The sequence below is a fragment of the Strigops habroptila genome, chromosome 6, assembly GCF_004027225.2.
Source record: "Strigops habroptila isolate Jane chromosome 6, bStrHab1.2.pri, whole genome shotgun sequence".
In the NCBI taxonomy this organism is placed as follows: domain Eukaryota; kingdom Metazoa; phylum Chordata; class Aves; order Psittaciformes; family Psittacidae; genus Strigops; species Strigops habroptila.
The window spans coordinates 64,310,556-64,336,892 of NC_044282.2; the positions used below are offsets into that span (position 1 = coordinate 64,310,556).

Consider the following 26,337-nt stretch of genomic DNA (forward strand, 5'->3'; position numbering starts at 1 on the left):
TTGGACTGTTTTACCTGATGACACTGGAGGAGTGATTCACCACCATTGCTCTCAAGGAGTGCTTCAGCATTTTGGTTTTGGGAGTCCTACAAGCTTTGTACTTGTAATGCAATTCTACAACACCTGGCATTTTTAGATTGCTTCACCACACGACCTTGAGGTGGTGCATCAGCACATCGCCCTCGAGGACTTCATCAGCATTTCTTTTTCTCGGAGCTACTCCAGATTTTTTGGAAACTCGGATCCAGAGGATCTTTTGGAGCTCTGCAGCCTGGGCCTTTTTGGGAACTCTCTATCCTGGAGATTTTTGCAGTGCCTTACCTTTTTCTTTTTTGCGAGTATTTGCATTTGGGTTTTTCTGGAATCCCACAACGCCAGGCAACTTTGGAATGTTTCACCCTGTGGCCCTGTGCTTGACCACCACCGCCCTCAGCACCGCTTCACCTTGCAGCCATCGAGGAGCGAGGACTTATTGGAAGGTCCCTGAGGAGCGCTTCACCACGCAGCCCCCACAGAGTGCATCACCTTGCAACGATGGAGCAGTGCTTCAGCTCAACAACCTGAACCAATTCTTCGCTACACGACCCCAAGGAGTGCAGCAGCACCTGGGGGTTTGGGAGCCACTCACTAATTTTTTGGAAACTCCACACATGGGCTCCTTGGGTGCTCTCCAGCTTGAGCTTATTGGAAGCTCTGCACCCCAGGCTTTTCTGGAGCTCTGCATCCTGGGGATTTTTGGGAGCTCTCCATCCTGGAGCTGTTGGAAGTGCTTCACCATTTTGATTGTTGGGAGTACTTCGAGGGTTGGTTTTGGTTCTGGAATTCTACAATGTCTGCCGACTTTGACATGGTTCACCGCACACCTTGGAGGAGCGCATCGCTGCAGGAGTGCATCAGCTTTGAGGGTTTCGAGAGCCATTCACCCTGGAGGGTTTTGTAGCTCTCCATGTGCCAGTATTTTGGAAGATTTCATCCTGGAGCCTTTTAGGGAGCTTTCCACTATGGGCATTTTTGGAGAGCTTCAGCATCTTCTTTTTTCCTATAAGCTTTGATGATTTTTCTTAATTTTAATTTTTTATTATTTTTTCTTCTGGAATTCTACAATGCCTGGCATTTCTGGAGTGCTTCACCACAAGCCTTGACGTTGCGCATCAGCACGTGGCCTCAAGGAGTTAGCAGCGTTTGGTTTTTTGGGAGCTACACACTAATTTGTGGCACCTCTCTACCCAGGGGATTTTTGGGTGCTCTCTACCCCGGGCTTGTTGGGAGTTTTGCACCCTGGGCATTTTTTGAGTGCTCCATCATTTGGTTTTGGGGAGCACTTCGAAGTTTTTCGGTTTTGTTTCTTTTTCTCTCCCCTGGAATTCTACAACGCCAGGCAACTCTGGAATGCTTCACTGTACAGCCACAGTGGAGTACATCAGCACATGGCCCTCGAGGAGTTCATCAGCGGTTGGTTTTTTCGGAGCTACCCACTATTTTTTGGCAGCTCCCCACCTAGGGGAATTGTGGGAGCTCTCCATTTTGGGAATTTTTTGAGCACTGCAGCATTTCAGTTTCTAGGAGTCCTTTCCTCTTGGAATACTACTATGCAATATTATAATGGAATAAGAGTGCTTCACCTTGCAGCCATGGAGGAGAGCTTCCGTTCAACAACCTGCAGCAGTGCCTCACTGCACGGCCCCAAGGAGTGCAGCAGCACTTGGGGTTTTGGCAGCTTCCACCCTTTGTTTGTTTTTCTTTTAGTAGCTCTCCATGTGGCAGCATTTTGGGACCTCACATCCCTGCGCCCTTTTTTGGAGTGCTTCACCTTTTGGGGGTTTGGAACTCCTCTAACATTCAGAGGGGTTTTTTTAATGGAATTTACAATGCCCAGAATGAATTTTTGAAGGCTTCAGCATCTTCTTTTTTGGGATTCCTACATGGTTTGACTTTTTACACGAACTTACCACGCCTGGCATTTCTGGAGTGCTTCACCACGCGACCTTCAGCTGGTGCATCCGCACGTGCCGCTCAAGGATTTCATCAGCATTGGGTTTTGTTGGGAGCTACCCAAAAAACTGGCTGGATTTTTGGGAGCTCTGCACACCGGGCATTTTGGCAGCTCTCCATGTTGGGGATTTTTGAATGCTTCACCATTTTGGGTTTTGAGAGCCTTTTAAGGTTATTGTTTCTTCCTGGAATTCTACCATTCCAGGCTACTTTGGACTGTTTCACCAGACGACCCTGGAGAACTGATTCACCACCACTGCTCTCAAGGAGTGCTTCAGCATTCCGGATCTGGGAGTCCTGCAAGCTTTCTATTTGCAATGGAATTCTACAAAGACTGGCATATTTGCAGCGCTTCACCACGTGGCCTTAAGTCAGAATGTGGCCCTTGAGGACTTTATCAGCATTTGGTTTTGGTGAAGCTACTCACTATCGTAGGGCAGCTCAGACTCAGAGGATTTTTTGGAGCTCTGCACCATGGGCCTTTTGGGAACTCTCCATCCTGGAGATTTTTGCAGTGCTTCACCTTTTTCTTTTATGAGAGTATTTGCATTTGGGTGTTTTCTGGAATCCCACAACGCCAGGCAACTTTGGAATGTTTCACCCTGTGGCCCTGTGCTTGACCACCACCGCCCTCAGCACCGCTTCACCTTGCAGCCATCGAGGAGCGAGGACTTCATGGAAGGTCCCTGAGGAGCGCTTCACCATGCAGCCCCCGCAGAGTGCATCACCTTGCAACGATGGAGCAGTGCTTCAGCTCAACAACCTGCAGCAGTTCTTCACTGCACGTCCCTGAGGAGCGCAGCAGCACTTGGGGTTTTGGGAGCCGCTCACTAATTTTTTGCCTCCTTGGGTGCTCTCCAGCCTGAGCTCATTGGAAACTCTGCACCCTGGGCTTTTCCAGAGCTCTGCACCCTTGGCATTTTTGAGAGCTCTCCATCCTGGAGCTGTTGGAAGTGCTTCACCATTTTGATTGTTGGGAGTACTTCAAGGGTTGGTTCTTGTTCTGGAATTCTACACCACCTGCCACCTTTGACATGGTTCACTGCACACCTTGGAGGAGCGCATCGCTGCAGGAGTGCATCAGCTTTTGGGGTTTCAAGAGCTATTCACCCTGGGGGTTTTAGTAGCTCTCCACATGGCAGCATTTTGGGACCTCATGTCCCTGTGCCCTTTTTTGGAGTGCTTCACCCTTTGGGGGTTTGGAACTCCTCTAACATTCAGAGGGGTTTTTTTCTGGAATTTACAATGCCTGTAATGAATTTTTGAAGGCTTCAGCATCTTCTTTTTTGGCGATTCCTACATGGTTTGACTTTTTACACGAACTTACCACGCCTGGCATTTCTGGAGTGCTTCACCACGCGACCTTCAGCTGGTGCATCAGCACGTGCCGCTCGAGGATTTCATCAGCATTGGGGTTTTTGGGAGCTACCCAAAAAACTGGCTGGATTTTTGGGAGCTTTGCACACCGGGCACTTTGGCAGCTCTCCATGTTGGGGATTTTTGAATGCTTCACCATTTTGGGTTTTGAGAGCCTTTTAAGGTTAGCGTTTCTTCCTGGAATTCTACCACTCCAGGCTACTTTGGACTGTTTTACCTGATGACACTGGAGGAGTGATTCACCACCATTGCTCTCAAGGAGTGCTTCAGCATTTTGGTTTTGGGAGTCCTACAAGCTTTGTACTTGTAATGCAATTCTACACCACCTGGCATTTTTAGATTGCTCCACCACACGACCTTGAGGTGGTGCATCAGCACATCGCCCTCGAGGACTTCATCAGCATCGTTTTTCTCAGAGCTACTCAAGATTTTTTGGCAGCTTGGATCCAGAGGTTTTTTTGGAGTTTTGCACCCGGAGCCTCTTGGGAACTCTCCATCCTGGAGATTTTTGCAGCACTTCACCTTTTTCTTTTTTGAGAGTATTCAGCATTTGGATTTTTTCTGGAATCCCACAACGCCAGGCAACTTTGGAATGTTTCACCCTGTGGCCCTGTGCTTGACCGCCACCGCCCTCAGCACCGCTTCACCTTGCAGCCATCGAGGAACGAGGACTTATTGGAAGGTCCCTGAGGAGCGCTTCACCACGCAGCCCCCACAGAGCGCATCACCTTGCAGCGATGGAGCAGTGCTTCACTGCACGATCCCGAGAAGTGCAGCAGCACCTGGGGGGTTGGGAGCCACTCGCTAATCTTTTGGCTCCTTGGGTGCTCTCCAACCTGAGCTCATTGAAAGCTCTGCACCCTGGGGATTTTTGGGAGCTCTCCATCCTGGAGCTTTTGGAAGTGCTTCACCATTTTGATTGTTGGGAGTACTTCGAGGGTTGGTTCTTTTTCCAAATTAGCTTTGGGGTATTTTTTTTTTTTTTTTTTTTTTTACTGGAATTCCACAACGCCTGCCATTTTTGGAGTACTTCACCACAAGGCCTTAAGGTGTTGCATCAGCACATGGCCTCGAGGAGTTCATCAGCGTTTGGTTTTTTGGGACTACTCACTATTTTTTGGCAGCTCTGGCCCAGATGATTTCCTGCAGCTCTCCACCCTGGGGATTTTTGGGAGCTCTTCATCCCGGAGATTTTTGCAGTGCTTCACCTTTTTCTTTCTTGAGAGTATTTAGCATTTGGGTTTTTTCTGGTATTCCTTGATGCCAGGCAATTTTGGAAAGTTTTGGATTTTTGAGTGCTGTTCACCCTTGGGTTTTTTTGTAGATCTCCACATAGCAGCATTTTGAGAGCTCACATCCTCAAGGCTTTTTAGGGGCCTCTTTACCCAGGGCATTTTTCAGCACTTCACCATCTTATTTTTTTTGGATTCCTACAAGGTCTGATTTTTTTTATTGCAATTCCATAATGCCTGGCATTTCTGGAGTACTTCACCACAACGCCTTGACGTGGTACATCAGCCTGTGGCCTTGAGGAGTTCATCAGTGTTTGGTTCTTTGGGAGCTACTAATTTCTGGCACCTCTCGACCCAGGCGATTTTTGGGTGCTCTCTACCCTGGGCTTGTTGGGAGTTTTGCACCCTGGATGTTTTTTGAGTGCTCCATCATTTTGGTTTTGGGGAGCACTTTCAGGTTTTTGGTTTTTGATTTTTTTGGGGGGTTTTTTTTGTTTGTTTGTTTTTGGGGTTTTTTTTTATTTTTTTTATTTTTTTCCCCTCCTGGAATACTACACCACCACACAACTGTGGAATGCTTCACTGTGTGGACACACAGAGGAATACATCAGCACATGGCCCTCAAGATGATCATCAGCATTTGGCTTTTTGGGAGCTACCCACTATTTTTTTGGCTGCTTTCCACCCAGAGGATTTTTGGGAGCTCTCCATTCTGTGGATTTTTTGAGTACTTCAGCATTTCGGTTTTTGGGAGACCTTTTCCTCTTGGAATACTACTATGCAATACTACAGTGGAATAGGACTGCTTCACCTTGCAGCCACGGAGGAGCAAGTACATCATGGAAGGTCCCTGAGGAGCGCTTCACCATCCAGCCCTGCAGAGCGCACCACCTTGCAGCCAATGAGGAAGTGTTTCAGCTCAACAACCTGCAGCAGTGCTTCACTGAATGGCCCCGAGGAATGCCTCAGCATTGGGTTTTTTTTGGAGGAGTCATTCACCCTGGGGATTAGTGCAGCTCTCCAGCCCCAGTGATTTTTCGAGCTCTCCACGTGGTGCCTCTTTTTCAGAGCACTTCACCCATGCTTTTATCGGAGATCTCTATCACCTGGAGTTTTTGACCTCTCCACCTAGGGAAAGGGCTGGTTTTTTGGAGCACTTCACCTTTTGTCCTTTTTTTGCTGGGTTTTTTTTTTTTTTTTCCCCAATGCTCTATTGCACAGTGGTTTTTGATTGCTCCACCCTGTGTTTTTCTGTGAGGTACTCACCCACCAGCGTTTTCTGAAGGCTGTTCGCCATTTAGGTAGCTTGGAGTGCTCCACCATTCCCTGGCTTTTACTGGAGTTCCTCATTGCACAGCCCTCAAGGAGTGATGCACTTCAGATTTTTGGGGTCTTTTAAATCAGTTTCAATAAAATGTCTCTCAGGTCTTTAAGCAGCTTGTATATTGAAGCTTATAAATATATGTATGTCAAAGCTTGTATGTATGTCAAAGCTGTATATAATTATTCAAAACATTAAATGCCATTTTGTATTGAAATCAAACCTGAACATCAATCTTTTGTGGGAGTTCAACTCTGCTTCTCCAGTTTCCTTTCTGCCTTCCCTCTCATCTTCAGACTCCTCTATTTCAGCCCATTTATTTCTGTACCCACACACACTGGCTTCACACATATAAATGCAAATGGGCAATGGGACAGGCTGAGACAGTTTTGACAGCAGCCAAGAAAATCGTTCTGCTCTGACACCCTGTGCAGTAGGGGTCTCACACATAGGCAGAAGGGGCAACTACAACTGTTGCTTCTGAAGCCCTGGACATGGTACTGCTCTTCCTGCTGGGGCTGTGCTGCAGAACACACAACAGCTGGAGCAGCTATTCCCTGGAGGGCACCTGCAAAGAACATTTTGCCACCTCACTGAAAAGCTTGAGTGTACCTGGATGCCCCTTTCCACCATGATTGGGCAGATGGTCACAGGCGAGCCAGAGCCACACCAGAATTTCAGGACTGTGTCCACAAGAAGTCCCAAATTCACATGGCTCCAGTCATCTGCCCACAAACACACTAAAATGGTTTAACTAACTCAAGGCAGACTAAATTTCCTGTAGCTCCCCCACATAAAAAAACCCCCATGAAAATAATACATACAGACAAGAAAGGCATTGCTGCATTCCCTAGGTCCTACTACTATCTTCTGGTAGTGCCTATATCACCAAGGAAAAAAGTTTTCAAAGCAGCCCCTCTCCTTGAACATCCATGTTTTAACAAAACCCAACAGAACCTTTGTGGTGGTGTTCCACGCAGTTCCTTTCTGGTCTTAACAAATTGATGTGCCTCTTGCAAAAGCATTTCAACATCTTCATTACCCTTGTCTTTTCGACTTGGTTCCTAGTCAGAGCCTTCAGCAGATGTGCACTGTGTGTGTCTGAAAAGGAGGGGAAAAAGGGGAGAGGTTTTGACTGCTTTCTTTGTGAATTGTTGAACAAAATGCAGATGAGGTATTTCTAAGCAAGTTGCTACTTCATGGGATAACTGGTGCCAGGACACATGCAGGCTTCCTAAACTGGATTAGCTCTACTTTGTAGGAAAACACACCCAAGAAGCTTCCTAACTCCCGTGCTTCCAGCCCTACAGTCCTCCCCTTCAGACTCTCTCAAACCCACACAACTGCCCCAGGAGCAGATTTAACTCTCCAAGCCAGCAGAAACCCACCTGCCTCCCTTTTCTTGCTTAGTTTTCTGCCAGGAGAACCAGCCACACCTGCCCAGGCACCACACTGAGAGCTAACACCAGGTAAGCAGAAATGGAGCCAGGAGCAGGGTAGGAAATCATCCCTCTCTGGCAACAGTGAGCTGTTTTATCAGTTCAGCTCATCCTACAAAGTCAAAGCTGTACTTAACAGGAATTGAACTACTGAAGAATTATGCTAAAAATAATAAGGTTCCACATTCTGGTAGGAGGCACGATACCAAAACCCAACAGAGCTACAATTTTAGAAAGCAATGTTTTGATAAAGGTGATGTCAAACAAAAGATCTGAAATGAAGGCAAACAAAACTCCCTACACAAGGCATGGATTATTGGTTAAGGAAATCACAGTCACAGAAACTACGCCCTGTAGTACTTACTCAGTGCAGTAACAATGAGATGGCAAAACAACCACCCATCTCTGCCTGACTGACAATCTTCAAAAGACAATTAAAGCTGAAATTCCAGCTTTCGAAACATAAATACTTATTTCTAGAAAAGTCAAAAGAAGCTTCCACAGCTGTAAGGTCAATCAAGTAGAAAGGATGACTAAAATGCCTATGAAAAAGCACCCAACTAAAAGGCACAGTTTCAGTATTTCAGAAGCAGCAAAGCTGTAGAAGAACTGATGCCTTACTGGATCACCCCAGGAAAGAGGAGAGCAAGGACACTGACACGGAGAGGAGAGATTTGTGCTGAGGACTCTGCAAAATGGGAGTTCATCAAAATTCAGGTTGATCTGTTCTGGACACATCCTCTTCCAGCAACACACAGAAGCACTATCAGAAACCAGACACTGGAACCAGGATGACAGCAGCAACAGTCACCACATGCTCCCCAGAGATGCCCACAGAATCTGAGAGCTTCAGTGAAGCAGTTGAGCTGGTGGGTACATGACTTCCCTCACCAAAACCAACTCACAAGCCAAAGGGCTGGGGAGCAGAAAAATCAAGCTTTTTCTTTTTAAAAATGAGACCTCAAGCAAAGTGCCCCCTACAGAGTCCTGCGTGTTCATTTGTCAACTGTCTGAAACCATAAATGACAGAAAGAACTGAAATAAGTAGACATGGTGCAAAAGATCTTTGCAGGATCCGATTATCTCACTAATTATCACAACTATTTGAATTTCAGTAAAGGGGAAAGGAAAAGGAGGCCTTTCTTTTAGACAGATGCCAAAAAACTTTTAAGGGGTCAACCCACACTAGATGAATGACCTGTGAGATGGTAGATGAAGTTCAACCTTTATTAAACCAAAGACTTCCCCCCCCCCCCCAGATACGCTGTGATATAACCATATGAACAAAAGAAGTGGACCTACAATCACCTCAGAATATGCTTCAAATCAATAGGTACTAACCACCAGAACCAAAGGTATTTGAATGAGGGCAAACAAGACAAATTATTAATATGGTCTCTGTCAGAATACTGCATGCAGCATTTGTAACCCAAACCCTAAAAGAACAGCATAAAATACAAAGGGCCTGGGACTAGGAACAATTAGAATGGCAATTTCACACCAAGAGACACAAGTTTTTCTAAATGAGAGAGGATGTAATTACAGGGCAAAAAAGATTAAGCAACCACCTCATTTAACTCTAGAAGTATTTCCTGAAACTGAACAGGACAGGGCAGTGTCTCTTTTTCACCATCAAACAAACATAACTCTTCTTCTACACTTTGCTGACCACCCTACACAATAAAATTCCTTACAACAGTGCAAACAGAAACACAAAAGGCAGAAGTGACTTACACTACAGCAGAACTAGTTTTCACCCTTTCTAGTGAGTGTCATTTTGGATGAGAATATTTGACAGAAACAGAAGGTAAAATTCAAGAATTTTCCTGACATGTAGCTGCAATCAGAAAAGCACTCCTGCTATTAGTGTCTAAACTAGACTTTAGATGAAGCTAAATTACTTGACAAATAAATTTACTGAGATTGTCTGCTAAAATAATCTCAATCTTAGAAGAGTGTCTGGGCTTTGTTACAGATGCACCAACCATCCGACAAAGTAGTAACTCAATCTCCCCATTCACTTCAGCAGCCTCCTGAGGAGACATCTCTGGACGTGGGAACAGATTTTAAGTCCTGTGTTTTACTTAAACTTCCAATGAGAACTTTGTAATATTAACATTTCAGCTACCTATAGGGGCAACACAGCTTCACTGAAAAAAATAATTAAAACCCCAAATGTCACCTCTCTTTCATACCCCCACTGAAAACAGCGTTACGGCCGCCGATTATGTCTCTAGGATACATTAAGAGCTAAGCAACTCAATAACACTTTCTTGTGATGAATTCATTATTGTCTTCTCCAAGGCCTCTTTGAAAGCTGAACTTGGGTGGGAAGACAGATATTTATAGAAGTATTGGTTTAAGGCATGAATCTTTACTTGAGGTGCACTAGCGCATTTCCAGGTAACAGCGAAACAGGAGGACTCACAGCAGCAGGACTGTATATATCTGTCCCATATCCTCTTCCCTTTGAGTCTCTGTAGTTCAGTCCACACCACAGGCTTTTACTTCAAATTCTAAAATCTCCAGAGTAGAGGCTCTGCTGTGGAAAACACATGGATACAGTAATGCTTCCAACCGGCTACACGCAACAAACATAAAAAAAGGAAAAAAGCCCAAACCAACCCAGACAAACTGCTGATTGTTATCTCCATACTAATCACCGCAGAGGAATACAATGCCCAAGTCCACCCCAGCTTGCCAAGTTGCAAATGATTCTCCAAAATAGCAACTGAAAGCAATCTGCAATCATTCTCTACAAAAATACTTCTCTGTCAGCTCAGCAGACACGCAAAGTTTTGAATGAGACTATTCCCCCCCTTACACACACCTTTTGTATAATCTAAAAAGATTGCTAAGAGCTTTCTCTTCAGGAGAATTTTTCCACACGCTCCTTTGCAGGCAGAAGTCACTTCGAATTGTTCATCCACTTGGCAAGTTTTCCCATATTCCACATTGTGCCCTTGGAGTAGTATTATCAAGTGAGGAAAAGCATTATTTTTGACAGAAAGAAGCCTCTCCAATCCAAAAAGCTACAGCACACCTGTTTGACATGTGCAAATGCTGCAAAGAATTAATACAAACAGAGTTTATTTTCCACTCCAAGAGATCTCAACAGTGACATTCCAAACTCATCAGTATGAGCTTTAAAATAAAATACAAGACTGCAAGTAAAAACATAAATCCAGCCCTCAAAAAGAGCTGGAGACTTCTTCAGGCAAGATGTGCTTCCTAAAAAAACACTGAATACTGCTGAAAATCCATTTATATTTAATATCACCACTTTTTTTTTTTTCCAGTTCTGCAAATGAAGACTTTCTCTCCCAAAGAAAGCCCTCCCCATACCAAGACTCTTTCCCTAAACAATGGCCTCTCATTACAATATTTTACAATAAAACCATTTGAAACACTAGTAGGCGTCTTCCACCTCTCCTAAAAAACAGAGGGAAATGTATGACCGTAGGACATCCAAAGGAAATGAGGTGAGCTAACAAATGCACAGGGTTTGTTTGGATTAGTAGGGTTCCAGCAGATCACTGCCATGCTGCCTTTCAAGTGTACTAGGGGTCAAGTTCACTTAGGCACAGTGCAAGAAAGCTACTGATTCCCAGCAGTAGAGATCTTCTTATATTTGTATATGAAAGCATCTGTCTTTCCAAGACTAACCCCATAGACACCATCTAGAACCAGAGATTCAAAACATGTCTGTCTGCTGCTGAGAAAGAATTCTTCAACACCATTCACCAAGGAGGAAGAATTTCGATCAGCATGCAGGGCTTTTGCAGTGGTGGTTTCACTTGTGCCATCAGAAATGGCATCAGGAGAGTCATGTTCAGCACACTTGGTAATACTATCCATGCGCTTGTGGAGATCGTGGCTCAGCAGCAATACAACAGTCCCTCCAACACGAAGTACCCTGGCAATTGCAGGAAAAATAGAGGTTAGGTGTTATCCTGCCTGGCCTTCATTCGTCTGGGCAGAACTAAACACTGCTGACATCTCAGATGCCAGCTGCATTTGACAGAACACTTAAGCATGTTAAGGGTCATGGCTCAATTCAGTAACCTACATTTCCAAATGGAATTTAAATCCCTACCTTCATAACTCCTCCCAGATTGGAGAACTGGGCCCTGTCCAGAAAGCAGGTTAATACTAACCATTGATTGTAATGCATTTTTCTCGGTACATGAGCAAGCATTACATTTGGCTTTGAGAGAGGGCAGGGGGGGACAGACTATCCTGGCTCTGTTCACAGCAAGTGGATTAAACAGTCTTGCTGATGGAGCTCTCATGGTAATGGTCCCTTCCTCACCTCCCCTTCCCAAGGAAATACTTTGGTTAGGATGGCCCAACAGAGCAATCAGACAAGACGACAACCATGGCCAAAGGGAGGGGTGGTCAGCACAAGATTATGTAAGATTGCCCTGCCATTTTATGGAGCTACCTCACCTTCATCACCATCTTCCCACCACATTCCGGCACTGGGTGAGATCAACACCCACTGAAGACCAGGCCTACAGAAAGGGCTTGTTTTCAGCCAAGAAATAAAGAGGCAGATAGATGGAGCTGCTTGTTAGAAGCAGCCCACTATTAACTTGGTTCAACTCTGCCACAAAATGACAGGGTGAGGGATGAACAGAGGCATCTAAAAGCAGACCAGGTGGCAGAACAGAAAGGAAAATGCACACCACCATCTTCTGGTCTGAGATCCTTCTTGCCAATGCAGGCTGGTAAAAGCTTGGTTGTGAACCCAAAAGGAAAACCTATGATTTTATACGAGCAGACCTCAACCGGGAAAGGAATATTGCTTTATTTGCCTGGCCATGGTGATCCTCTTCTCTTTCTCCTTTCTGCCTTGTAAAGAACATTTGTGAGTGTGGCTCACACCACATGCTCATTCCTTGTCAGCTTGTAATACAAGCCACAACAGCCTCCAAGGGACAAGAAAAGGACTCAGACCTTCACAACCTGCCCAGGATCAAACTACAGAGAGTGTTTGGAGCAGAGCAAATCTGAAGCTGAATGAACACTTAAAACTGCAAACGATCAAGACACACAAACTCCACGCATGTCAAACGCCACACATACCTCTCCATTTCCTGGAGAATATCTGGTAGGATCTGTATGTCTTTTGTGATCTTGAACTTCTTCCCAAACGGAATATCTGAAATCACAGCGTCGAAGCTTTCTGAAGGCAATGGCACCGCTGAAGAATAAAGGCAGGTCTTTACATCTGACTATGTGAACAACGAACAGCAGCTACGCCCTCATCCATCTTACACAGCTGTCTGCCAGCTCTCCTGTGGATCATGGTCCCAGACTCACAGTTCCTTCTGTACTTATCCTCACAAACTACACTTACAAAGCCACCAACCCAATGCAGACTGGGAAGAAAGAGATGCACGAGAGCGTGATTTCACTTGCAGATTCCCTGTTACTGGCAGTATGTGTGTTACTGGTGGTATGAGAGTAAGACAGGGATGGCATGGTTCCAAACTAACTGCTGCTTCTCAACACACCTGTGCATCTTTACAAACAAAATGCAAAAAACATTAAGCTTGCAAACACTTAGTGCAGATGTTCAGATACATACGTATGAATGACAAGGAACCACATGCTAAATTTCCATCCATACCCTTTTTATTCCCCCAAGAATCCAGTTACAGCCAGAATCACTTGGATTCTATTGGACCTAGAGTCTATGAAGTATCTCCCCAGAGTTTCTGCATCCTGGGAACAGCCAGTTGTCTTGACCACGATGCAGCACTGCACCCTTGTGGTGATAAGGCCAGCCACACACAGGCTATGCTGGCCAGAACACAGCATGCATGTGAAAGGATGAGGCTGTGGGTTCTCCATCCCTCAGGATGCTCAAAACTCGACCGGACAAGGCCCTGAGCAACCACACCCAGCTTTGGGTTCTTATTAATAAGAAATAATGTTTCTCACACTTCTGGTAAGAAATAAATATTGCAAGGTAAAAAAATATGCATATTTCATCACCCCTGCACAGGGAAAAACACCCAGTTCTTGTCTGTCGTGGATTTCATACAGGACTAATTTAGATTCAGGCTTTGAGGTCCAAAATAAGGTCATAAACTTAGTACCTACTCCCCAGACTAATTCATGAGCTGAGAGCAAACAGATTCCCAATTCCAGAAGAAAGGCATTGTCATTTAAAATACTCCTACTGCAAAACACCAACAATTCAACACTGAGCTTAATGAGTCCCTTCTACTATTCATCCTGTAAATTTAAGTTACAAGCCACATTTTATCTGGATTTGTCCTTACTGTGTTCCCGGTAGACAAAAAACCCCTTCTCACATGGTATGTAGTCTCTGTGGTATTTACAAATTTACCATTAAGACAGACAACTACTGCCCATGTCTGACAATTCTTGTTTTCAATCTCTTCTGTTCGGTTTATTCTTACCAAAGTTCCTGGGGGATAGGAGGGGGGAACAAATAATTATCCATTCACTAGCACTACGGAATCACTACTCACTTTGTTGAGTGTTAGCTCTACTTCACATCACCTCAAGAGAACCTCCATTACCTGTATAATTCCAGAACCACAAAAAACACTCCAAATATGTCTCACTTGGAAAGCCTTTCACATACAACAGACATACCTTTCACAGAAGCTTTAAGTAACTCAATCTTATCCATCAGGCCTGCAGTCCTAATATTCACATCTGCACCCTCTAACTGTGAATCACTTACATCGGCACCCCAGTAACAGGCTTCCTGTTCAGAGAAAAAGAGAAAAGTCATTTTGTTGACAAACAGGTGTATTTATTTTACAGTCCCTTCTCAGCTGTGCCTTGCTGCACAGCTCTTTCAAGACAAAGCCCTTGCTGAGAGATCTACTACCACTACAGAGATCCAGAGGACACAGGAGTGGGGAAGTGGGGAAGACACTCCTTCCATATTCTGGTCTGCTCAAAACACTTGTAACTTACAGAAATACTGAGGCCATGTCCTAACAGCAAGACCCCAGCTAGCTAAAAACAGCCACACTGCTGCCTCTAATACTGACAACTGGCTGTCTAATATGTCGCATTGACACCTTTGATCCCAGAATAAGCCCAGGCAGTTTTAAAGGCTCACACAAACCCTGAGGTACAAATCCAGGGCCCCCAACACCTGCCTGCACAAGTATGCAGGACTTGGATTTACATTCCTGTGGAGGAAGATTTGTACTAGATCACTTTACAACTGTCTGAAAAGATCAGTTTGGTTTACAGTAATGGACTTCGGTGTAACTGGGGTACAGATCTTATTCAATGCAACCACAAGCCATCTTGCAAAGGTCCTGCCTGTTGCCACTGGGATACTTACAGGCCACTCTTTGGCAGCTTCCAGCAGTATCGTTCCCAGCCCACACATGGGATCCAGCACAAAGGCACCAGCCTACAAAAATAATGGGGTTATTGCATCCCAAGCAAGACAGACTCCTCTCCCAGGACAAAGCTTAACCAGGGATGTACAGATCACCTACATACTCGCACTGAACCCAGTGCAATAATTACTGATTTACCAGGCCAAAGTTGCCTGTAAGGAATATAGTAAAAGCATTAATGGTTTCACTAAAGACAAGGCATCAATGCATCCAGCCTTGAGGTGACATTTAGAGGAAAAAAATACAAGTGGACTGCAGATGGATATTGGTACCAAATTAATCTGTGGGAAACATCACACTTGCTCCTGTTTTACCTGGGGAGAACAACCCAACAGGGTTTGCAGCCTAGGCAGTGAAAAAACCTTGCCATTTACACATATATCTGTACAAGGAATAACACCTTTGCTAAAAAGGACCTGGGATTACAGCAGATATCTGGTTGAACAGCAGGTGACAGCACACTCTGATCACAGATAAGGCAAACCCTGTGCATCTGGGACTCTACATCTTTGCCATAAACATTCGCTTACACTGATTTCAGCCAGAGATGCCATGGCCCATGCAATTGTTGACCGCAGTCCTGCTGTCTTGATGTACTCTCTGTTTGCCAAAGGAAGCCTGCAAACAGTGCAAAATCAACGTTAAGATAGCAGTACAACCACCCAGAAAATCCCATGTAGTATGAAAGAACAAGTGAACTAGACAGATCTGCAGACAGACAGATAGAAACCACAGTCTGCCTTTATCCATAACTCACTGAAAGTCTGGCCTACATGCTCAGATAAGCTCCAGGCAGACCACAAGATTAATGTGATAGTGCAGTGAATACTAAACCAGAAGATAAATGCTCACAGTGAGCAGCAAGACTGTTTAGAAATCATGCCTGTTCTGATACTGACAAGACAAATCCAGCGAGGAGAATGCCTACCTGAAAAGAGGAATCCCTACTACAGAGTGAACATCATTAAGATGTAGAAAGATCTGAAAAGAGGAAACACGTTACATTAGAAACTCTCAACTTGACACAACAATAGCTTTAACTCATGTAAACCAGACACAAAAGATGTTCCTATGAACTTCTGATTGTAGTTTTTAATAACAAAAATATATGCTTCAGAAAGTTACGATTAATTGGAAGAAATCTCACTAGATAATCTGAATGCCACTTTAAAGAGGATTTAGCATTTAAGCAAGCTGGGAAGAGAATTCTGTCAATTAGGAATCCATCAGCAAGCACTTGAATCTTTAAGGGGACTGATTTTTGTAACATTGAATGGATATTTTTAGTTATAAAAGCATTTACTCTAAGCAGGAGGGTTGGAACTAGGTGATCTTTAAGGTCCTTTCCAAACCTAACCATTCTATGATTATTCACTGTATACCAGTACTCAGCTATTCACATACACCCCTCCTAATTTAAGAAAAAAAAGCAACCATCTCCCAAAAAACCAAACTAAAACCAAACCAAACACAAACAAACAAAAAACCCACCAAAAACCACCCCATGAGAGCTACTAAGGGGAACTTCAGACGGAAGGCATGCAATCCTTTGAGAAATGTAGGCAGCTCAAAGCAACTGTTCTCCTGTCCCATAGAGAGCATCCCAAAAGATGACTGAGCTCCCCAACAGGTCTTGCATGACTGCAATCCCTCCCCCAGAAAGCTGAAAGAGCGATATTTTTGCAATATCCCAGCCCTCAGCATTTGAATGGTTTCAGAGCAAAAATTTGGACAAGAACAAAACCTCCATTTCAGGTTCAATAAAGCTGTATTTGATGCACAGCCTGGGAAAACTAGAGCCAGTGGATGAACTCAGAGCTCTTACAGAAGGCCTCCGATCTCCCATCATCAGTGCTGAGAGCAACTTCCATATACCAAGTGCAGGGATGGAGAAACACCTTTGACAAGAGCTCTTGACAGAGTAAAAAATCCTTTCCCAGGTCTCCAGATAGCGTGCACCGTACAGGGTGCCTTAAGCAAGCTGCTTGTCAGGGATAGGGTCTAGGAGGAGGCTCTTTCATGAACAGCATTCTCAAGTCAAGTTCCACAAGAACATGACTTTGCTGCTAGCCCTCTTCCCCTACAGAGTCTGAACTAGTTGCCCAATGGCTCAGGTGATCTCCAGTTTCAAGAGTCACAGTCCAGCAGTTTGGGAGCATGCTGGATCCTGAGACATTGCCTGTATGGATCCTTCCCCTAACGTACAGGCCCGTGCTGGCCATTCTCATCTTTATTTAAGTGTTTGGAAGGCACATACGCAGTGGCTACCAAGCAGCTTTGCTCAGCACTACCACACGAATTCTAGTTTAATTCAGCAGCAGAAAGACAAACAAGGAGAAGCCACGGCTGTGAGTGCAAAGGGAGCAGAGAACAAAACAGAAGAGATCAGAGGCAATGCTGGAAGCACCACCAGGCCCACTGGCAGACAAGCAGCTCTACCTCTAGATCAGGGTCCCGCAGATCAGCCCGCCAACCACACTGCTTCATGAGCGCCACACCAACAGCTCTTCCGATCTCCTGCAAGGGGGAGGAAGAGTCACAGGCCATAAAAATAACAGAATTGAGAAAACTACAGACCACAGACTGCAGAATCCTGAGAAACACTTGGAAAAAGAAAGAGCCTCTCTCCATCCCTAGGAGAACATTTCGTATGAAGACCAGAAGAGGTACAACAGGGCAGAGCGAGAGAGAGGGGCAGAGAAAACACCTCTGGACAAAATGACTATCCCTCAGCTGGAGAGCAGGAGGCTGAAGATCAAGTACTGCCCAAACTACAACAAATGTCACCATTTTAGAATTCTATTTCACACACAAAATATTTCTGATGGTTGTAAACTAGATTACCTAAGAGAAAACCTGTGAATGCACAACTGCAACTCACAATTTTCATGTTTCTATGGCATCCAGAAAGCTCTATCTTTAGAATATGAGAACACACAGCACAAATTTAAGCATATATTCATGTTGGCAGGCTCCCGTATCCCACCCTCCCAAAGTACTAGCTTCAGTAGGAAAGAAAAATAATCTAGTTCAACTACTGTTATGTTCAAGTAAGAGAAATCTCCATAAACTGCAGCTACCCAGGGTTGTTGGGGGCTTTTTTTATCTTTTTATTTTCTTCATGCTAGAAAGGAATTATAGACAGGAAGAGGGCTAGATGGAAAGGGCCCCTGGAGGTCTCTATGCCACCACATTCTCCCAAGGACCAAGATCCACTCCCCAAGATACATCCCAGGGCTTCATCCTCCTGGGGAACAGGTCCTCCCCAATACAGAACCACCAAAGCTGCAAGTTCTGGGTTTTGCCCTCCTTTTACACTGAGAGGAGCCTGACTCCGCTGTCCTTGCAGTGGCTCTTTAAGTAGCTGTAAATGACTATCACTCCTCAGACTCTACAGGCCCAGCTACCTCAACCCCTTATCTTTACTTAACCTCAATGCAAGGCATTGATTTGAAAAATATTCAAAGAGTGCCCAGAAATTAACAACAGCCCTTATATTTCCACTTGCTTCAGGTAAATGCAGGTTAAGGGCATTTCTGCGAAAATACGAAAAAATTTAGATCAGTTCATTATTCTAAAACAACAACACAATTGAAATGACAAATAAACCACACATCTCCCTTCACCTTCGCTAAATTCTTTTAAAACATAGGTACTTTAGTATACCTGTGAAGTAAGTACTTTGGCAATTGCTCCACTACAACGACAAGAAACTCTGAAACTGAAGTTAAGCTGCTCATTCACAATAGCCTTCTCTCCACTGTTTTTGGCAGAGTCTTCTAATGAAGTCTCGCTTTCAGTCTGGCAGTCCTCTGGCACCACGCACCCCTCTCCAGCTTCTGCCTGACATTCCTCAGGCACAGTCTCTCTCGCTTGTTCTGTTTTCTGCCTTTTAGTTGCTGTATCTGTCTCTTCTGATTTTCTCTTGAGAGGTGATGGGTTTTCTTGAAAGACATCATCTTTTTTACCCTCACACCCATGAAGGTTTCTCCAAGTAGAGATAACGTCCTGCCAATACTTTGGCTCCTCAATGAAAAGGCTTTTAATGTCATGCAGCATTTTCCCTGGAAGAAAAAGCAGTTCCGGGTTAAGTAGTTCAGCCTCAACACTGGATTTTCCTATGGATTGAGAACAGCTGTTAACAGAGACTGTGTTCAGACTTCATTAATGTGCGAATCCAGGAATCACAGCAGCAGCAGCAATCAGAGGCAGAGCTGGGCTCTCAACACCCACATACCCCACCAGCAGAGACCCAGGCAGCCCTCTGATTACAAGCTCTGCAGACCCAAGATTAAATCATCCAACACACATCTCAACTTATATCTGTGGGTAGTCCCCTTGAGCTTGCTATGACAAAAGACGTACCAGGAATAGAGAGGCAAATTCACTTTAAAACCTTGAAGCTGGTTGAAAGTAAGAGGGGGCAGGGGAAGTATTTCTATTTCTCATTTTAAATTTTACAATCATGGTTAAATTTGATCCTCAAGGCTGAAGCCCATCTGTGATCTCCCAAATAAAATCCCACCAGGACGCAGAAATCAATCCATCTAACTTGAAATTCTTATTTCAACACTGACAGAGAATGTGACCTGAGTAGCTGAAATTTACAAGGAATCTGTGTACTGAACACACACAATCTGTGTACTGAAGTGACACAAGATACCTGTCAGGACCACTTCACTTAAAAGAAAATGACTTGTTACAACGCAAAGGGTCCAGAACTAGACTTCAGTTTCAGGGTGGGGTGTTTGTTACATGCCTTACACATAGACATACACACACAGTGCCAGCAGAACATAAGCTGGTAAGATACCTATTTAAAACAAAATCCTAAATCTCCCCTCCGGCAGCTTAAAGCCATTCCTCCTTATCCTGTCACTACATGCTCTTGTAGAAAGTCCTTCTCAAGAGTTTCTTGGGTTTCTTTTCTATTTTATAAAGAGACCTTGAAGCGGGGGTTCCCGTTTTCGCACACCCCCCCGTGAGCACACTGGACAGGGTGTCAGTGCCGTACCTTTATTTCTAGAAACCGCAAGTGGGGTGTGCTTCTTGAGCAGCAAGAACAGTCGCTCTCCAGACTTGAGCTTCCTCAGCTCGCCCGGGGCCGCCTCTGTGCTGAAGAACACCTTTCCTGAGACGCAGTCCACCTCAGGGGAAGAACAGAAACCAAACCACACTGTGGATGTGTTTTGGGTGTGCACTCGGTCAGCTCACCGGCGGTGGCGAGGGGACGCGGCCAGACCGAGGAACAGATATCGCTGCCCATGGCAGGGGCTGCACCAGACGGTCTCTCCAGTCCCCTTCCCGTCCAGTATAACACCGAGACCGGACCCATGGGGCCCCGTCCGGCTCCGGCTCACCACGCTCCCCTCCGAGCCGCAGCGGTGCGCGGCCCCGGTTGCTCCTCACCTCCGTAGCGCCGAGCCGAGCCCGCACCTCCCGCGCCAGGAAGGGCTCCAGCCCGCGGCCCGCCGTGCAGAAGTACCGCCCGGCCGCCGCCGCCATCTTGCTCCGCCCCATGGCCCTCAGCAGAGAGCCCGGCCCGCCTCGGGGTGGCCCTATCGCGGTAAGCTCGGCCGGGGCCGCTTCACCGCTGAACGCGCTTATCACCGTGACGGGGGGCGGCGCTCTGAGGGGCTGTGAGGTGATGAGTTGCTCTCGCTACTCCTGTTTCAGCCGGACACCGCGCCACCAACTCCTGAAGGGCCCATGGGAAGAGGAGGATTGCTCCATGGATGAGCGATGTCCTCATCCACACCGTTTGGGAGACAAAGCTGTAGAACCCGCTGGGAGTGATTCAGCACCTACAGCCTAGGGGGAAGTGCCAGGAACCAGCAGCTCCCCACCACAGGCAGCCTTCTGTGCTGCAGGATGCACAGGAACTTTCATTGTCCAACTACCGTGTTGTGTGGGACAACGTTCTCATGTCCCCTTCCCACTTAGAGGGCCCAGAGTATGAAGTAACATGGGTCTCACACCTATAGGCCTGTCTTCAGGTGAGCCCAAAAGGAAACACTACAAAAGCAAGAGTACAAAACACCACATGCTTTCCTTGGCAAGCAGGAGAGCAGCTGCCAAGGCAGGCAGGATGCAGCTCCAAGGAGCCTTCACCCCAGCTCAGCATCAGTGCAGAGTGGCCATGTGCTCATGTGAGGGCACAGGGATAGAACAGTTTCATCAGAGTACCTAAACTCCTCTTTGGTAACACCACAGGTCACTCAGAGCTCCTCACAGCAGTTCCCACAATGCTGCTCTTTGATTCCCTTTATTATCCCTGTCAACTGTTGCGTGCTGCTCTCAGAAGTAACACAGCAGGAGAGCTTGTTGAAGTCCAGTCTGGTTTGGAGTAAGTTGCTGAAACACTGTCCCCATAAAAAAGGCAGTGGGCAAGAATACATTAAAGTTGTAACACTGCTCAAAATCATCACCGCAGTGGGTGTATTTATTTCCACCTCCACCCCCTGCAAACAGAACAGGCAAATGCTATTTTCTGAGCAACTGAAGGTTTGGAAACAAGTTTCTCAGACAACGCAGCTTTTAAGCTGCCTTCACACAAAATAGCTGTCATGTTCAACATCTCGGTGGATGCACTGCCCAGCATTCATGAATGCGTAACTCTGGCAGGGGCAGCACATATGTTGCGAAAGCCCTCAAGACCTGTCAAGAGAACCTCCCAGGGGTATACAAATGAGGAAATAAATAAATAAGAATTACTCACATCAGTGAGGAATCTGGATTTGCTTTAAAACAGCCACAGGTTCCTGATGTCAGGAATCTACTTCAGTGCCCCCTCCCTCCCTCCCTCCCAAAAACACAGCTCACATACTGCCAAGTTTTGTGTGTGTTTGTTTATTTTTTTTAAATAAAAGACAGCTTCCAGGATCCTAATCATTACTGTGCTGTTTGTGCAGGACAAAAGAACTTTAAATACTAAAATGCACAAGGCAAGTCGAAACGAGCTGTTTCAAACTGCTCGGCAGTGCAGGCTCAAGCACTTATTTGCAATGGCTTTACTCTTTGTACAGTCGGTTCTATGTAGCAATGCCTGTATATAAAGAATATAGTACATACTATGGTTTTCATTGTCAATTTACAAGAGAAAAAAAATAAATATTTTTCATTCTTATTATACATTAACACTTCGGTAGAAAGTTACAGCTGTTGTGTTGGCATGACCTGCAACTTCAGGAGGAAAAAGGACATGCATACCTACCTATTAAGAACTCTAAACTATGACTTTGTAATAAATTACAGAGGATAGATACCAGCCAACAGAATACAGATTATCTAATTCAGTACACTTGTGATTTTTGCTCTGAAGAAAAAAAAAAAGCCAAAACAAAAATAATCTTGCAAAATACAAAAAGCCAGTAGCTTGCATTATGTAAATAAGACAAACCAAGTGTGGTAAAGCCTTTTCTTCAAATGTTCGTAAATGATCGGCTTGTGGTTTTAGGCAGAGAAGTAGTTGAGTTGGTCCTTGCACCCTTCACACATAACTAGCACCGTAAAGATGCAAGGACCTCAACACCTAAATTTCATGCTTAATAACTAAAGCATGCAATTTGCAGAGTTTGTGCATGGTTTATACTCTGTTTATTAAGGTTACTGTGCAAAATAAAGATTCTCAACCACTGAAGATGTTTCTCTTACTCTGTTAAAATTATTAGCAACATTTCTAAAGTTTATCAGGCCTGTGAGATTAATGAAAGGAAAATCGTACTTGTGGTTCACCCCTGACTGCTATATACAGACACTGTACCACTGAATTGGCAACTGAGAAAACAGCAGCAGCCTGAATGTCCTAAATGAAATGGGGGGAAAAAATGAGTTAATACACATTGCAATTTACTTAAAAATATATAGATATTTTCCAGTGGCACAAAGCTTTGTACAGGTGGACCTGTCAGTGCAAATTTGTATACATGAGGTACCAATCTATTCAGGCCAGATCTAATTATATGTATGTTACAATCACTGTCTTAATTTCCTGTTGTCAGATACAGGCTGACAAGCTGTCACACTGAAATAAAATCAAAGTCAAAACAATTTTTCAGCATATCCAATATCAGATCATTGTAAATTTTCCTACAATTTCATTCCTCAACTTTCACTCCTCAGACTGCTTTTTTATTTTTAAAAAACACACTTAGTGTTACTACTTCTTTTTCAAGATTGAGACTTGATTATAGGAAAAGTTAAAACTATATCTGTAAATTCAAACGATGACTGTAACTGGCTGAATATTGTAACTTGTTTGAAATTTTAATAAGTACTGCCAGGAAGGACGAACATAGTTATTGCTATTTGGGGACTTTAAAAGAAACCAAACAAACCTGAAGGCATAGACAGCACTGTTCCAATGGTGAAAGTTAAACAGATACACACCAGCATTCTACCTAGAATCAGTCCTTTTGCATTTGAACACTCTTTAAGTTATCTACAGCGTTCTCTTCCAGGCAACTATGATGACATTTACATGGAGATATGGATTTAAAGTGGCTAACGGTGGGACACACGCAGCTTTTCAACTCCGGTAATTCTTTCTTGAGACGTTCCAGCTGCTCCACCTGGAATATGTTTGGTTGTTCAGGATTCGAGTCATATATCCTGAATAAATGGGAAAAGAAAAAACACTGATCAGTATAACCCGACAGCTCACAGAAATGCAGACTAGATGAAGCAAATGGGGGTTTTCCCCACTAGAGTAAAATTAGGTGTCAGCACGTCTGTAAAAACAGTATGTTTGAGGTTAGTACCTTAAGTTTTGCCACTCATATCACCATATAAAATGGCATTCCTTTTGCACAATGGTTAATATTTTATTGCATATACTCAAAAGCAACTCACTGGCACCTACCTCACTCTCCTGAAAAATGTGATTTTACAGGTGGCACAAAGCAGTGAAGTAATAAGAGCAGTGTTCCAGGCTTCAAACTTAAAAGCATAAGAAATTTCAGAGCCCTGAGATTACTCAAACACGCTGTGATACACTACTTGTACATAATACAGAGTTTGTACTTACTGTTTCAAGAAGTATTTCACACACAGTTCAGAACTATTTTTTAAAATTACCATTACAACATGAGGTGAAGAGTGAAAAAGAAAACAGAAAATCTGGTCTTTATTCATGCTTAATGCAAGTTTAACTACTTTCGATAGTATATCCTCTTTTCACTTTCTTGTTTTCACACATGTAAAAAAAGCTGCAGGATTTGAACTGCATACCAGCCTGTCCAAACCCAAAACGCATCATACCAGACTGTCAAAACCCAAAACACATTCTGAATTTGACAGTATAGGCACTGAGCATAACTCAAATACTATTTTGGTGCGATTCATTATAAAGCAAAAGCATTCGTGTTCCTGTAATCTAACCTGGGTACAAGGCTTATTGTGACAAGGATACATCCTGATCTCTCAGTGTTAATTTCTAACATCAGCATGTTATTTATATCCAAAATCTAAATCCTGGCATCCAGTTACCCTCATGTGTAGCTGCTGTGCACATGTTCAGGTATTGCAAATCTCCAGGTTTACCTCCTTCAAATGAAAACTTCTGGGGGAAAAAAAAAAATACCATGGCTTCTGCCTTAGTTTTTTTATGACTATTCATACTTCCACTTATGATTCCTTCAAGAAAGTGGTTTGGTTTTATTGCATCATCCTTTCTCTTTCGTACTATAATTTCAAGGTAAGTCCAAAAGGAACACAATGTCACAACCAAAACAATGGAGTGCTATATTATACAGTGCCAAGGTGCCTTTTCACCCCAGCAAGAAAACTACTGAACTGTTGGCAAGTCCAAGACATCAAAAATAACGATGCAGCTCAAAGAGTGATATGGTAAATGGATTCAAGAGAGAAAACACTTCTGCAGGAAGCAGAGGGCATGGATCACATTCCATACAGGAAGATCAAAGATAGTTTCTATAAAGAAACTGCTAGAAATGAGGACAAATGCTGTCCAGTTTTATGGAATATGAACAGAAGGCACAGCAGTTAAAATTACTTGCACAGCACCTATAACCCAATACAGGCCTAAGATGTGACCCAAAAATCACCTAATAGAAATTATCTGCAAAATACAAGCCCAACCTTCCTTTCTTCCAGGATGCAGGTACAACCTGTGCTTTCTTCAGCTAAGTTAGCTTACCTATTACAAATTTCTTTGTGCATTCAAGACAAAGCACTGAAATCAGAAGATAGTTTTTTAAACAGCAACACACCTTAGGAACTGCAAATCTTACGTCTTTCCCATCAGTTAGACACTGGAAGAGCAAATGCATGTTTCTAAGCCCCTTGTTCCTAGAACATGGCTAAGCATGTTTCTAAGCAGCTTCTGGCAGGTATTTTATTAGTTCTTTACTAGGGTCATGCACTGAGCACAGAACTGATGTGCTTAGCTCCCATCAGGTCTTTTTGCCACCTCTGAAAACACATCCTTCCAGCAAGTCCCAGTCACAGCTGTTTTTCTTTGCTATTGCTTGGTCCAAAACCAAAGAGCCAGCAGCACTGAAATACTGGTTTCATGCTAAAAATTTTCTGAAGCTTGATTGAAAGTTTTCATTTTTCTTTACATCTCAAGGTAAACTTGAGTTTACCTTGCAATTCACAAAATAGGAAAGACTAAGACTGCCACTGCATTGCATCTTAATTTAATCATTGAGAAGATGATAAATCAAGTAATACAAGTTGATATCCTACAGATATCCATACTATTATTTAAAGCAACATTCAGTTTCAGGCAAGTAAACCAGCACAGATTTAGGCAATCCTTTAGTTTTGAGAAGTCTTTTGAATGCTTTTGCCTTTATTGCCAGCTAAATTTGTGTTAGTTTTGGAAAGTTACTACCAATAGAGCACACGGCTTTTGTCTGGAGTCTGCAAATGCAACATGCAGCCATATGGTACTGTAGCGTTTACAGACACAAACATAGTGCAGATCCTCATGGAGAAGCTTTCAGCATAAACGTTTGAGGATTACTGGTTCAATATTTTCATGCAGCTGTGTGTATTATTCAACAAACGGAACTCGGATCATGTAAAGTAAATTTAAACAAAAAAAGCTAATGCAAGTGGAAGTCAGCACCCACCCCCTCTCCACACTGGTATTTAACAGATAGCCAACTGCTGTAAAAACATAAGGCTGCCTTGTTCTTACTGACTTAAGTATATTCAAACATAGAGATATTTCCTGGACTGTTTACAAAGCTTATCCAGGAGAAAGATACCAGATAAAACACCCCACAAATCCTGCTTTAAAATTAATACTTTTTGCCAATCTGAAGAATTTCAGTACAATAAAGTTTCTTCTCTAAATAAAGTCTAAACATTGAATTAATAAAGCACTTTAAGCATGAGATTTAATTTACTCTGTGAACAGAAGATACCCAGTCATGCATTTGAAGTACTTTTCTGGATTAGGGCCCAAATAAAAGCCTGGAGGCAGAGGTGGCACCTTTTCTGTAGATTGCCCTTTTAACAAGCAGTGTGGCTATTTTAGATGCTGATAGTACTGCTAGTTGAACGTAAGAAAAAAGCAGAATATTGTCCCAGCAACTGCACTAGAG

The 26,337-nt window shown here is 44.0% G+C and overlaps 2 protein-coding genes across 11 annotated transcripts in view; both read right to left on the minus strand.

The window, feature by feature from the left end:
• Positions 1-4,340: 4,340 nt before the first annotated feature.
• On the minus strand, positions 4,341-20,272 carry THUMPD2 (THUMP domain containing 2). Of its 6 annotated transcripts, XR_003992045.1 has the most exons (13): positions 20,174-20,272; positions 19,779-19,911; positions 18,431-18,828; positions 17,204-17,281; positions 15,693-15,745; positions 15,295-15,382; positions 14,704-14,775; positions 13,995-14,109; positions 12,450-12,567; positions 11,106-11,277; positions 10,192-10,323; positions 9,790-9,903; positions 4,341-7,023 (listed from the first exon to the last, which is right to left on the minus strand). XR_003992045.1 is itself a non-coding variant. In XM_030490751.1 (11 exons), exons 1-11 carry the CDS (start codon positions 20,267-20,269, stop codon positions 7,895-7,897), a joined length of 1,332 nt encoding a protein of 443 aa, XP_030346611.1. In that variant the 5' UTR covers positions 20,270-20,272; the 3' UTR covers positions 7,872-7,894. The 6 variants fall into 6 exon arrangements, 1 of the variants encoding a protein (XP_030346611.1); XR_003992044.1 differs by having other exon boundaries at positions 10,192-11,277; positions 12,450-12,525; XR_003992043.1 differs by having other exon boundaries at positions 9,790-9,900; positions 10,192-11,277.
• A 1,321-nt stretch (positions 20,273-21,593) lies between these two features.
• GPCPD1 (glycerophosphocholine phosphodiesterase 1) overlaps positions 21,594-26,337 on the minus strand; it is a 44,298-nt gene continuing 39,554 nt past the window's right edge. For all 5 annotated transcript variants that reach the window (XM_030490732.1, XM_030490734.1, XM_030490731.1 and 2 more), the window contains one exon: positions 21,594-23,374. In XM_030490732.1, coding sequence (XP_030346592.1) covers positions 23,170-23,374 — 205 coding nt within the window. In that variant the 3' untranslated portion in view covers positions 21,594-23,169. The remainder of the gene's footprint in view (positions 23,375-26,337) is intronic.